The sequence below is a fragment of the Cetorhinus maximus genome, chromosome 6 (assembly GCF_964194155.1).
Source record: "Cetorhinus maximus chromosome 6, sCetMax3.hap1.1, whole genome shotgun sequence".
NCBI classification, from domain to species: domain Eukaryota; kingdom Metazoa; phylum Chordata; class Chondrichthyes; order Lamniformes; family Cetorhinidae; genus Cetorhinus; species Cetorhinus maximus.
The window spans coordinates 90,419,331-90,433,510 of NC_135884.1; the positions used below are offsets into that span (position 1 = coordinate 90,419,331).

Below are 14,180 nucleotides of genomic sequence, written 5' to 3' on the forward strand. Positions count from 1 at the left end.
TCTGAGCTTAACCATTAAGGCCTCATTTGATGCCTCATTTAGTATATAATCCCTCCTCACAGCATAATTAATTATTTAACCAATAATGCTACACCCCCACCTTTTTTATCCCCCGCCCTATCCTGCCTGAAAATTCTATATCCATGGATGTTGAGCTGCCATTTTTGCCCCTCCTTAAGCCAATTTTCTGTTATTGAGATGATATCATGCTGCCTTGTGCCTATCTGTGCCCTCAGCTCATTGGCTTTATTTACAAGTTCTTTATATTTACATGTATATCTTTTAACACTGCCAAATTCCTGTGTTGTACACTTTTTAACCTGTGCTGCTTCTGGCTTTCAGAGTCACTCACTATTTCTCCATCTCCTGTTCCCTGCCCTGAATTTGACCTCAGGCTCCCATCCCCTTGCCACCTAGTTTAAACCCCACCCCCCTCCACTGCCACTAACAGCACTAGCAAATCTCTCTGCGAGGATATTCGTCCCAGTCCTGTTCTGGTGTAGACCGTCTGGCTTGTACAGGTCCCACCTTCCCCAGGATGCCTTCCCTCCTACTTCAGCTTTGCAGCCATGTGTTTATAATTCTCCTATTTCTCTACTTGTTTGCACGTGGGACTGGGAGTAATCCTGAGATTTCTGCTTTAGAGGTCCTCCTCTTCAATCTCCTTCCTAGCTCCCTAAAAAGTCTGCTTTCAGGACTTCATCCTCTTTCTTACCCAAGTCATTGGTACCAACATGAACCACAACCTCCGGCTGATCACCTTCTCCCAGAAGAAAGTCCTGCAGCCACTCTGTATCCTTGATACACAGAATTTTAATGGCTCAGAAGGTCGTCATTCGGCCCATCATGTCTGCACCAGCTCTCCAAATGAGCATTATGACCTAGTGCCATCGCCCTGCCTTTTCTCCATATCCCTGCGCATTGTTTCTATTCAAATAATCATCTAATGCCCTCGAATGCCTTGACTGAACCTGCCTCCATCACACTTCCGGGCAGTGCATTCTAGACCCAAACCACTTGTGAGAAAATGTTTTTTCTCATGTCACATTTTCTTCAATTGCAAATCACTTTAAATCTGTGCCCTCTCATTCTTGATCCTTTTACAAGCGGGAACAGCTTCTCCCTATCTACTCTGCCCAGCCCCCTCAAGATTTTGAGCATCTCTATCAAATCTCCTCTTAGCCTTCTCTCCAAGGAGAACAGTCCCAACCTCTCCAATCTATCTTCATAACTGAAGTTTCTCATCCCTGGATCCATTCTTGTAAACCTCTTCTGCACTTTCTCCTATGTGTTCACATCCTTCCTGTAATATGGCACCCAGAACTCTACACAGTACTCCAGCTGAGGTCTAACGAGTGTCTCATGTAAATTCAGCGTAACTTCCTTATTCTTGTACTCTATGCCCCTATTAATAAAGCACAGGATACTATTTACTTTATTAACCGCCCTCTCCACCTGTCCTGCCACCTTCAATGATCTATGCACATATATACCCAGGTCTTCTTGCTCTTGCACCCCTTTCAAAATTTCACCTCTTAATTTAAATTGTCTGTCTATGTTCTTCCTACCAAAATACATCACCTCACACTTCTCCACATTGAACTTCATCTGCCATCTATCTGCCCACTCCACCAACTTGCCTACGTCCTTTTAAAGTTCTACACTGTCCTCCTCATGGTTTACAACACTCCCAAGCTTCATATCATCCACAAACTTTGAAATTGTCCCCTACATACCAAGATCTACATCATTAATATGTATCAGGAAAAGCAAGGGTCCCAATACCGACCCCTGGGAACTCCACGACAAACTTTCCTCCAGCCCAAAAAAATCTATTGACCATTACTCTCTACTTCCCATTTTTCAGCCAATTTTATATCCACGTTGCTACTGTCCCTTTTATTCCATGAGTAATAACTTTTCTCACATGTCTGTTGTGTGGCAGTGTATCAAATGCCTTTTGAAAGTCCATGTACGCCACATCAACAGCATTACCTTCATCGACCTTTTATGTTACCTTTTCAAAAAACTCCAGCAAGTTAGTTAAACATGATTTCCCCTTTAGAAATCCATGCTGGCTCTTCCTTATTAACCCAATTGTTCCTAGAATGCTGCCCACCACTGAAGTTAAACTGACTGGTCTGTAATTGCTGGGCTTATCCTTACAACCTTTTTTGAACAAGGGCATAATGTTTGCAAATCTGCAGTCCTCTGGTACCTCCCTGAGTTTAGGGAAGACTGAAAAATTATGGCCAGTGCCCTGCAATTTCTATTCTCACTTCCTTCAATATCCTTGAATGACTCTATGACCTCAGCCATGGTCCCTTCATCCATGTGTAAATTCCTTTTTAGGTCCCTAATCAGCCCTACTCCTCCTTTAGCCATCCTTTTACTATTTATATGCCTGTAGAAGACTTTGGGTTTCCCCTTTATGTTGGCTGCCAGTCTTTTCTCATAATCCATCTTCACTTCTCTAATATGCTTTTTCATCTCCCCTCTGAACCTTCTCTATTCATCTTGATTTTCAGTTGTAGTTTCTACCTGACACCACTCATAAGCACACTTTCTTTTTTATGTTAATTTCTACCTCCTTTTTCCATCCAAGGAGTTCTGGTTTTGTTTGCCCTACCTTTCCCTTTCGATGGAATATACCTTGATTGTGCTCAAGCTAATTCCTTTTTGAAGGTAGCCCATTGTTCAACTACAGTTTTTCTTGCCAATCTTTCGTTCCAGTCTATCTGGCCCAGCTCCATTCTTGCCCCATCGAAGTCGACTCTCATCCAGTTTAATTATTCTTACTATGGATTGCCTATTATCCTTTTCTATCATAAACCTAAAACATACAATACAATGATCACTGTCTCCTAAATGTTCCCCCACTAACACTTGATTTACTTGGCCCACCTCATTTCCAAGAACCAGGTCCAACAATGCATCTTTTCTTGTTGGATTGGACACATACTGCTGTAGAAAATTTTCCTGAATACAATCTGGGAACTCTTGCCCCTCTCCACCCTTTACACTACCACTGTCCCAGTCTACATTCATTTAATTAAAGTCACCCATTATAACTACTTGAAAATGCTTGCTGTGTAGTTTCCCTGCAGATTTGTTCTTCTACGTCTTTCTCACTTGTTGGTGGTCTATAGACTACATGGAGCAATGTAGGTGCACCCTTTTTGTTCTTTCGCTCTAGCCAAATTGATTCTGTCCTTGAACCCTCTGGAACGTCCTCTTTCTCCAGCACTGCAATGCTCTCCTTAACCAATACCACCACCACCCCCCTCTTTTCCTTCCTTTCTGAACATCTTGTATCCAGGAATATTTAACACCCAACCCTGCCCTTCCTTCAGGCAGGTCTCTTATCGCCGCATCATCATATTTCCACATAGCAATCTGCACCTGTAACCCCCCAATCTTATTTACTATACCCCATGCATTCACATACATGCATAATAACCCAGATTTAGATTTTGTTACTTTCTCCCTCACCCCAACTTCACCTACTAATTTATTATTCTCTATACTGGTGTTATCTGCCCCTCCCAGTATTTTGTGCACCTGGTATTCCTCTCCAATATTTTCTCTTGGTTCCCACACCCCTGCTGAGTTAGTTTAAAGCCCTCCCAATAGCGCTAGCAAATCGCCCTGCAAGGAACTTAATCCCAGCTCTGTTCAGGAGCAACCCGTCCGGCTTGTATAGGTGCCATCTCCCCCGGAGCCAGTATCCGAGGAACCTAAAGTACTCCTTCCTGCACCATCTTTCCAGCCACGCATTCATATGCCTTATCCTATTTCTGTACTCATTGGTACATGGTACTGGGAGTAATCCGGAGACTACTAATTTTCTACCTAGCTCCCTAAATTCTGATTGCAGGACTACATCCCCCTTCCTAACTAAGTCATTGGTGCCAATGTGGTTCATGACCTCTGGCTGTTCACCCTCCCCCAGAAGAATGCCCTGCAGTTGCGCTGTGGCATCCTTGACCTTGGCACCAGGGAAGCAACATACCATCCTGAAGTCATGTGTACAGCCACAGAAACGCCTATTACTACTGCTCTTCCCCTTGTCTTTCTCTCCTCCTGTACAGCAGAGCTGCCTGTGGTGCCACAAACCTGGCTCTGACTGCACTCTGTGGTGTGAATGTTATTTGTCACACTGGTAGTGTCCACAACTTCCCACACATTAACAACACAAGCACAAGCATTCCACATGACCGAGCTGTCCTGCCATGGCTTCAATTTACTTCTCTTGCATTAACTTTATTTTATTTATGCAACTTTATTTTACCTGGCCTCAACTTTATTTCCTTATTACTTGGGTTTCATACTTAAATGTAAGCAGCCCCTTCTTTTAAAAATAATGTGTTTTTTTTAATTCTCAGCTACTTGATGATACTCCCTATTGGCAGTTTCTCACCATCCAATAAACCTATGTTTCTCCTGTAATGTTAGGTGCTAGCTGCTGCTGACTGCATGGCTTGGGGTCCTCCTCTCGCATCCTGGGGGTTACCATTGAGCAGAAATTTAACTGGACTAGCCATCTAAATTCTGTGGCTACAAGAGCAGGTCAGAAGCTGGGAATTCTGCAGTAATTCACCACCTGACTCTCCAAAGTCTGTCCACCATCTACAAGGCACAAGTTAGGAGTGTGATGGAATATTCTCCACTTGCCTGGATGAGTGCAGCTCTAACTACACTGAAGGAGCATGACACTATCCAGGGCAAAGCAGCCTGCTTGATTCACACCCCATTCACCTAAACATTCATTCCCTCCACCACTGACACAGTGGCAGCAGTGTGTACCATATACAAGATATACTGCAGCAATTTGACAAGACTTATCAGCACCTGGCAAAACCCACAGTCTATACCATGTAGAAGGAAAAGGTAGGCAGGCACAAATAACTTTCCAAGCCACATACTATCCTGACTTGGAACTATATCACCTTCCCTTCACTGTCGCTGGGTCAAGATCCTGGAACTCCCTTCTGAATAGCACTGTGGGTGTACCTGCACCAGGTGGAACGCAGCAGGTCCAAGCATCAGCTGGCCATCCCCTTCTCAAGGACAATTAGTGATGAGCAACGAGCAACAAATGCTGGCCTTGCCAGCGGCAATCACATCCCATGAAAGAATAAAAAGTGGAAGGGGAATTTGCCTCCACACAAGATTAACAAAGATCAGGGAGTGATATCTCACACCTTTTCTGATCCATCTAGAACAACCCTATAATACCTCCCTTATCCACCTAATTGCATAAATCATGCGAGTTTTGCCTCCCCAAACTAGTTTCAATGTGTATCGTCCTCTCGGTTCAGTTTAAAATAATTTTCTGCTTCCACCTTTTCCATAATACCATTAAGCTTGTGTCTTATCACTTCCCTTCAAGCCTGAAAAGTACTGGTTTCTCCAATCTTTCCTCATGACTCATCTGAAACTGGATGTCAGCATGCTCATACTTTTCTGAACAGTCTTCAAGCCCTGACCTCATAGCTGGATGACTAGAACTGGACACAGTATACCAGTTGCCTGACAGAGCACTGTGCAGTTTTAGCATGACCAACTTGGACATATATGCTACTGTTTTGGCTTTATCATTGAATGTCTTCCTTGATTATTGTTGCAAAGTGGTGGACATGGTTAGATTGAACATTTAAAAACTCTTAGATTACTTTCAACTTCATCTTTAGCTATTTCCCCATTTTTTCTTTTGCTGCACAGCACTTTACACTACTTGTAACTTACATTTTCCATTGTTCCCACGTGTTCAAGCCAACTGGTTTAACATTTCCTCTGCTGGCTCAATATCATTCCTAATTTTGACCAATTTACATTCTGCTTGGTAAATGCCTAGTCTCCATCCACTCAAGTTCAATCCCTGCTGCTGGGATTCAAGGTCCTTCCACTTGGTTGATGTGCTAATACATTGTGCCAACAGAAGTGTACCCCAACACAAGTGCCTCCAGGAGGAGGAAAGGGGAGGAAATAAAGATGGTTAAAAAAGTGAGTTTCCTGCTCCTTCAGTCCACAGATTCAATCCCCCAATCCCAAGTTTTAAATATTGCTATATGGAAAATGATTTGATCTAAAATTGCACAAATTCTATTGATTAGTTGAAGCAACATTATTGTTGGTCAACGAAACTGCTAGTTTTGTCGATTACTGAGAAAGAACATTTGCAGCAGTGGGGTCAGGAGAATAAGTGGTTGAATACTCTCAAAATATAAAGTAAAGCAACTCAATTATCCTTACATCATGTGAATGGCAGAAGGTGAACTCACTGGACCTTAATCTTACGTTCCAAAGCAAGGTGCGTGATCTTAATATTTGTGTCAGTCAGAAGAAGGTGGTGAACAAGAGCTGCTCAGGGTCAACTTGGTTTCAATGTAGTGAGGTTGCTCATTATGGAAGCTGTACGCTATTTAACGTCTGGTGTTTTCCAAAACTAAGTGCTCTCATTGTTTGTGAAATTTGTCTAAACATTTCAATTCTTGTAGGTTTTAGTTATATATGGAAAATGTCCAATGATTGCAGATACCTTGGCTACTTCTCTATGGAATATGTCCAACACATGTGTCCTTAGCATTTTTCTCAGCGCAAGTGACATTTCTAACTTTGAACCAATTGCCCACTGTTGGTGGGTCTCTAGTGCTTTTTTTCTTCACTATGCAAACAGTTGGCCAAAAGATTCCCCACACATAGATCCAACCGTCACAACATGGGCAAAAATAATGGAATGGAAAGCATAAAATTTACACCACAAACAGGAAATTAGGCCCAACTGGTGTTTATGCTCCACATGACCCTCCTTCCACTTTACTTAATCTCATCCTATCAAAATATATCTCAATGCTTTTTTCACATACTATGTACTTTTCTTGTTTTCCCTTAAATGTATCTATCCTATTTGCTTCAACCAATGTATGTGGTAGCAAGTTCCTTATTCTCACCATTCTCAAATGTTTCTCCTGAATTCCCTTTACAGCACTGGATTTATGACCCTTGGTTTTGATCTCTCCCACAAGTGGAAACAACCCTATTTCTAACCTATCAAGCCCTTTGATAATTTTAAAGATCTCTATCAGAGCTCATCTCAGTCTTTTTTCCTAAAGAATAGAGCACGAGCCTATTCCTCCTTTCCCAACAGGTTTAACCCCTCAGTTCTGGTATCTTTCTCGTAAATCTTGTTTTGCATCTTCTCAAGTGCTTCAATAATCTTTTCATAATATGGAGAACTGTGCACAATACTGTGTGGTTTAACCAAGGTTCTGCAACAATTTTAACAGAACTTCACTGCTTTGATACAAAAACAGAAAATGCTGGAAAGACTCAGCACCTGTGGAGAGAGAAAAACAGAGTTAACGTTTCAGGTCTGTGACCTTTCATTATAATCCTGCTTTGATATTCTATTCCTGTAGAAAAGAACCCCAGAGCTTTATGAGAATGACAAACAAAATAAGGCTTGAAAGCCACATTAAACACAATAATGTGCTTGCGAGGTCACATCAGCTTTTGTTTCAGGTGATCATGAAACCAAAAGAACAGCGTGCTGTCTCTACATGCAGCCATGGAAACAGGGCTTGGAGCGCTTCCATAGAGACAGGAGCGAGTACATCCGTGCATGGGCGGCATGCGCCACTAGGCAACGCTGCATGACACCATAGCAACCATTCTGACAAGAAACCGGAGGCCTAATGGCCTCCTGTTGCACAATGAAGGCTTGCTCATACCAGGTAATAAATGCAATTCTTGTCCTGCCCCCCTATCAACAGCAGCTTCTCAACCTAGACCCAGCCCCCAAAAACAATGACCACTGAATAAAGGGTCTAACAGGTAGTCACAGGGGTAAGAACTATTCCTTGAAGAAAACGCACAGCTAATGATATAAATCTGAAACAAATCCATCTAAACCCTGGAAACAATTTATCAGCTCAGGAAGTGTACCACTTACAGCTTCTGCCAATTCCTCTTTCCCATCTTGCCTCTGCCCTTGTTACCTCCATTTCTCTCTTCACTGCCATCTTCACTCTACCCTCAGTGGTACTCCTACCCACTGTCGTTTAAAGTGATTCCAGGGTGAGAAAAAGCAAGTTAAGGTCCTCAGGATATCCAAGTATCACTCAATGGTCAAACAACAATGTTGCCCATTGATGGTGTCGCCAACAAACGGCAAACAATTCTGCATGTTTTTCTAACCACCATCACCTCTCCTCACCCTACCTTATTTTTATGAGGCATAACTAATGGAAAATTTCAAACATAGCTGTATGAAAAGGAAAGAAAACCCAATCTAATTCGTTATAGTATTCTCTGTATTATCCTATGTTGTCCCCACTGGCTGCTTGACCTGGGTGTTTCCAGTACTTTGTTTTGTTTCACTCTTTCACTTGTGCTGGAGGAGAAAACCGTGCAGGCACAATGAAGGTCTGAAAGAGCAATTTAAACATGGAAAATCACAAAACTGATGGTACACTTCTAGAAGAAATTGGTCATGATTTCCCATATGTATACTTTTTATATAAATTATATACTGTCAAGTTTAACCACCCATTTCACAAAAAAGGGACAAAGTTAGGTTTGGATTTTCAATAGACCAACTGAACTACCACTTTATGCAAGTAATACTTCTACATCCAATCCATTCAGGAAACACGATTCCCTCTTAATTGAAGTTGACATTCTTTTTCCTCAATCCAGTTCAAGCAAATACCATTCCAACCCCTCCCATTCAAACCGTTAGACTTCATCCCCCTCCAAATACTTCACTCCAAGCCAGAATTCTTTAACCTCCTCCCCATGGTTCAAGCACTTCTCTTTTTCCCTACTCTAAGTGTTCCTCCTAGCCCTCTTCCAGCTTCTGATTTCTCTTTCCCATCTTGCCTCTGCCTTTTGTTACCTCCATTTCTCTCTCTTCAGTGCCTTCTTCACTGTAGCCTCAGTGTCACTCCTACCCACTGTCATTTATAGTGATTCCAACCACTGCCTACTTCTTGCAGATTCCTAGTATCACTAAAACTCTCACCTACTGTATGCAGGAGCCAAAATCACTTCCATTAGCAGTAGCTCTGGTTAAGGCCTGGTTTGTGCTGAGTGTTATATTATGCCGATATGAAGTTGTTTCCTTAACTTCTGTCATGTTTGTGGGTTTCTTTCAAAGATGTATTTATATCTTTAAAATTACTTAAATCTCTTGCACAGATGAACTTACGTTCTGCCCTTCAGGAAGTACAGCATGTTGATTAGTTATTGGGACATGAAACATTTTTGTTTGATAAGCAAAACTTCTAATGGTTGTGAAATCTACCATAGAAATGTTCCTTTGAATAGTTACCCTAATTTTGTCTTTAAAGTATTTCACAATTGGTAGTGCACATACTGTCTGACTTCATTCAACAATAAAAAGGGAAGTTTTTTCAAAGCAGCTAAAAGCCGTCTGATTAATGGGAAACAACCTTTATAAGAAATACCTCAGGACGAGGTCCTCCAATGTATAGCAGGAGGGACAAGGGAGACACACTCAGGGCCAGAGGAATCGTTAATCTTTAGCTCCTTTTGTAATGGATTTTATACCAGGTTTTCCCAGCAGTTAGCCATAGCAAATCCAACAGGTTTACAGTTTGCTGCTATGCTAAATGAGTTAGGTGACAGAATACCACAGCCCCCCACAAAACCCAATATAAAATGCAGCTTTTTACTCTGAATCATGTGACCTTCGCCAATCCTTCACAGGAAACTATATGAAAATTGAATACTCAAATACTCCAATGTCAAATATCAAGGAAGGGGAATAAGGCCAAGATATATGGAATATACACTACTCCCAAAGAGTAAAACACCCTACAATAAATCATTTTTTGCTTTGAACATATAAAGTACAGGACTCCTAAGAAATAACCATTTCCAACAGCAAACCTGTTAGACCAAAATCATGACTATGACACCGGTGTTTCAAAAGGTCATTATTACATAGCATGAACTGAAAAGGCAGTAAAAGCCGATACTCTTGCTATTAACAAGACAGGTACAAGTAGATTTTTAAAATATAAATACCTGGTTGAAGGAGGATTACACAACTCATAACCACACCTTAAAATGCTAAATTACAGCATATCCTTAAGAGGCATGGGAGATACACAGATCTGTTATGAAGAGAGAATTTAGGCCTGCACCTAGTATCAGAAACAGATGATTACAGATTGGATCATCTACCTTGTAACAAGTAATAAATAAGGAGGAATTTGCTTTGCACACTGTATGCAATAAAATTCTAAAGTAGTTTTGAAGAACTTTCTTTCTGTAGGGCTGCTCTTTCTCAATTCTCATAGCAAGAGATACACTGTGCATGAAGTCTTGAGTTTACTGCATGGTTTTTTACTATGGTCACCACCTCTTCTGTGTATATACCTGCCCCCCACCATGTATCCAAAATGTTGACTCAATAGATGTTTAGCTCAAATCCTGAACATTTTTAAAATCCATACCAAACTTGGGGGATGTCAATAAGAAATCAGGAGTTAAGTAGTTTGTTGTCTTTGACAAAGGAACCATAGAATACTTACATTTGCTCAATATTTTTTTTATTCTGAATTAACAAAAAATTACAGTACTCGTTATAATCCAGACACACTTGTGTACAATGCCAACGACTCCATGTTTTATTGGTTTTGTTAACCTGGGTCTTAGGATGGCAGTTGCCATCAATTGGGTACATCACATCATCGCACCAACCCCACACAAACAAGTCAACCGACTGATATACAGTTAAAATGAAGCACAGTTTTGCTCTACACCATGCACTAGATTGTAGCAAATGGGCTCAGAAAAAAAATAATCCTTCATTTGCTTGGCCAATTTAAAAATAAACCTTAATGAAGGGGGCCACCTTACAGTGATTGCATGGGATTTGTAAAGGATAAAGTTCTGTTACTGTTGAGTGTTTTAATGCAGCCTCTGTTACAAAAGCAGCAAATTTATTTCAATTCAGATTGTTCAAGAATTTGTCAGGAACCAAGTTTGGAAAAGTCATACACCATGCAGTTTTTAAAAATTAAATCAACGTGCAAGGATTTTCTTTTAAATGTTGCTCAACAGAAACCTTCCCTCACCCCTTTGGAAAGGATTAAATCTCATCTGGATCAGGATGTCTAAATCTGTACAGTGCAGTAAGTACCTAATTGATTGGACTGTGCGTGAGGGTACACAGTGCTTTGCATTAGGTCAAAGTTTTAATGGAACAATTTACCATGCGACTGTGGTCAACGAATGTACATTTTGAAAACATTCTCATGCTTTTTCTTTTGGCAAGCGCTCCAGCCATTTGCACTTCATATACTTTTTCCTGTACACTGTCAAGCATGTTCTCTAGCACCCGTAGTTTTTAAAAAAACAAAGTTGCAGTTTTCCATCCCCACACCATGGCCCATATGCTATATACAAAGTGTAAATTTTTGTGACTATCCCCCTGTCTTGCTTCTACCCATTGGCATGTCTTCAGCTCCTTTGCTACACTGCCATTGTGTCACCTGCTACAGCCCAGGCCCACTCTGTACAGATGCTTGCTTATTTTTTTATATGGCATTTAATAGATTGTCTCAACAAAATCTTTTGGAACAAAGAAACCTAAACTACTCAATTTTTTTGTGAATGATGTGCCTGCACAGCTCTCTGTATTCTCTCTTGGATCCCATACATTTCCAGCAAAGTTGTAAAAACGTGCACTTTGGTGAGTGTGGCATTTTTGAAGCCTCCAGGGAAACACCGTCTGCGAATAAAAACACTGGTCAGCATTATCCCAGGACATGGAACTGTAGCAGAAACATCAAATGATATCTTCTGTACTTAAGTCAATAGTTCCATTCCAATCAACTTAGTCAAACGTTTTAGAACATTGTACTGCATTTATCTACCTGTTGCTTTACTGTTACAATCTGTAACAGATTATAATGGCATTCAACATCACTTTGGATAGAGTTCTCCTTCTCTCCTCCTTTCCACCAAGTCTGCCCTGACCATCCGCAGATTGTTGTATAGTTAAGGGACACGGTGTGGCGGAGACTAATGGTGTGAAGAAGAGGGCGACTCAAGGCATCAAATAATAGCCAGATGGTTCACCTGGGCCATTACCAGAGTTGAGCAGTTACAGGGCACATCTGCCCAAGGACACCGACAGAGACTGAATTTTACATGAGATCTGGAATTGACTGGAATCTCCTGGAAACAAGACAGTGTGACTTTAAACAGGGTTGGATTAAATTAAAAAAAGCATAACGTACACAACGGATGGACTGATTGTGAGCAGCTCAGAATCTTGAACTCATTATAGCTTTTTTAAAGATATTAACTGCATTTGGCAAATTGGATAAATATTTACAGAAACAAGATGGGAAAAAGGACAACACAAGAAAATCTGGTAATGGAACACATTCTAGGTATTTTATTACAGTACAAAAAAATAATATATAAATATACAAAAACATTGTAATTTCAGAACCCAAAAATCTAGTAAGTTGTAATTCTCTGAAACATAAAGGAAATCTAAAATAAATGGATGTAGTAGAGTGTGTTGCCACTGGATTTAGGGTAAGCCATGGTCACCTGTGTAGCTGCAGTCACAAGTTCACATTTCCAGACTGTGATAGCTCTTCTTTTGCCCAATGTCTCCCCTGTAAAACCTGTAACTCATCGTCTTGCAGTCTTAACTGTGCAGACAGCAGCAGGATTCACCGCACAGCTGCAGAAACACCTGGTACATGCGAGTTGTTACTCCGAGCACCATCCGAATGCTCCTTCATTATTGGATCTGAGGGGCAAGGGGTGGAAGGAAAAACAAATCAGATGAAATAATTGTTGACTGCCCACAGTGAAGTTCCAAACTGACTACTGCAACCCAAAGCTCACAATACTCAAAAGATCCTAGTTACTGAGACTGCAGTGGGGGATATAATGACATATGGAGTCCTTCTATTATTGAATTGGTAAGGAGGTATTAATAGCAGCTGCAATGAGTAGAGAGATAATTCATATTCAGATGCTAACAGGTCTTCTAATAGATCAGTGGTTCTCAAACATTTTTGGTTGAAGGACTTTCCCCACCACCCTTTTCAAATGGATTAGTAATCATGGACAAAAGCAAAATAGTGCGGATGCTGGAAATCCGAAATAAAAACAGAACATGCATATAGAAGTCAGCAGGTCTGGCGATATCAGAGCTAAAGAGAAGAGTCATACAGACTCGAAACGTTAACTGTTTCTCTCTCCACAGATGCTGCCAGACCTGCTGAGCTTTTTCAGCATTTCCTGTTTTCATTATAGTAATCATGGATTCTAAATATGATATAATACTAATAATACAAAAGTGCTACATGTAAAGTGTATTAAGCTTTTAAGAAAACAGGTATTTTTGTGCCAATCTCACAGAATCTCAGTGCAGAAGAGGCCCTTCGGCCCATCGAGTCTGCACTGACACGTGAGAAACACCTGGCCTACCTACCTAATCCCATTTACCAGCACTTGGCCCATAGCCTTGAGTGTTATGACGTGCCAAGTGCTCATCCAGGTACTTTTTAAAGGATGTGAGGCAACCCGCCTCCATCACCCTCCCAGGCAGTGCATTCCAGACCGTCACCACCCTCTGGGTAAAAAGGTTTTTCCTCACATCCCCCTCCCCTAAACCTCATGCCCCTCACTTTGAACTTATGTTGTGAGTCCTCTGTGGTCCTCCATGCACACTCTAGGTGAGACAACCAACCCATTCTGTTGCACATTACAGCTGCTCTCCACTCCTGCCTTGCATTTCACACTATTTTGTGGACCCCCCCACCACCTCGAAAATTCCTACAGGCACCCGGGGTGGGGAGGGGATCCATGGACCCCAGTTTGAGAACAACTGTAATAGATCACTGACCTGCCAAACTATGTAACACACCAGTTTAAACCATCCCTTCTCAGATTCACATAGATTGACTTTTTACTGCGTTCTCTAAGGTGGGAGCACTGGAGAAAATTTTAAATAACTGGCCATAGGGATGTCTGGAAAGTGAGACAGAGCTGCAATCATTAGGTGCCAGCCATGGCTCAGCTGGTAGCAAACTAGCCCGAGTCAGGACATTATGAGTTCATGTCCTGCTCAAACATCAGAGGCTAGATTAAATAAAAGCAAAACATAGGAACAGTAAGCC

General features: G+C 41.4%; 1 protein-coding gene across 3 annotated transcripts in view; it reads right to left on the bottom strand.

Moving 5' to 3' along the window:
- Positions 1-12,408: 12,408 nt before the first annotated feature.
- csnk2a2b (casein kinase 2, alpha prime polypeptide b) overlaps positions 12,409-14,180 on the bottom strand; it is a 65,148-nt gene continuing 63,376 nt past the window's right edge. For all 3 annotated transcript variants that reach the window (XM_078544027.1, XM_078544025.1, XM_078544026.1), the window contains exon 11: positions 12,409-12,802. In XM_078544027.1, coding sequence (XP_078400153.1) covers positions 12,723-12,802 — 80 coding nt within the window. In that variant the 3' untranslated portion in view covers positions 12,409-12,722. The remainder of the gene's footprint in view (positions 12,803-14,180) is intronic.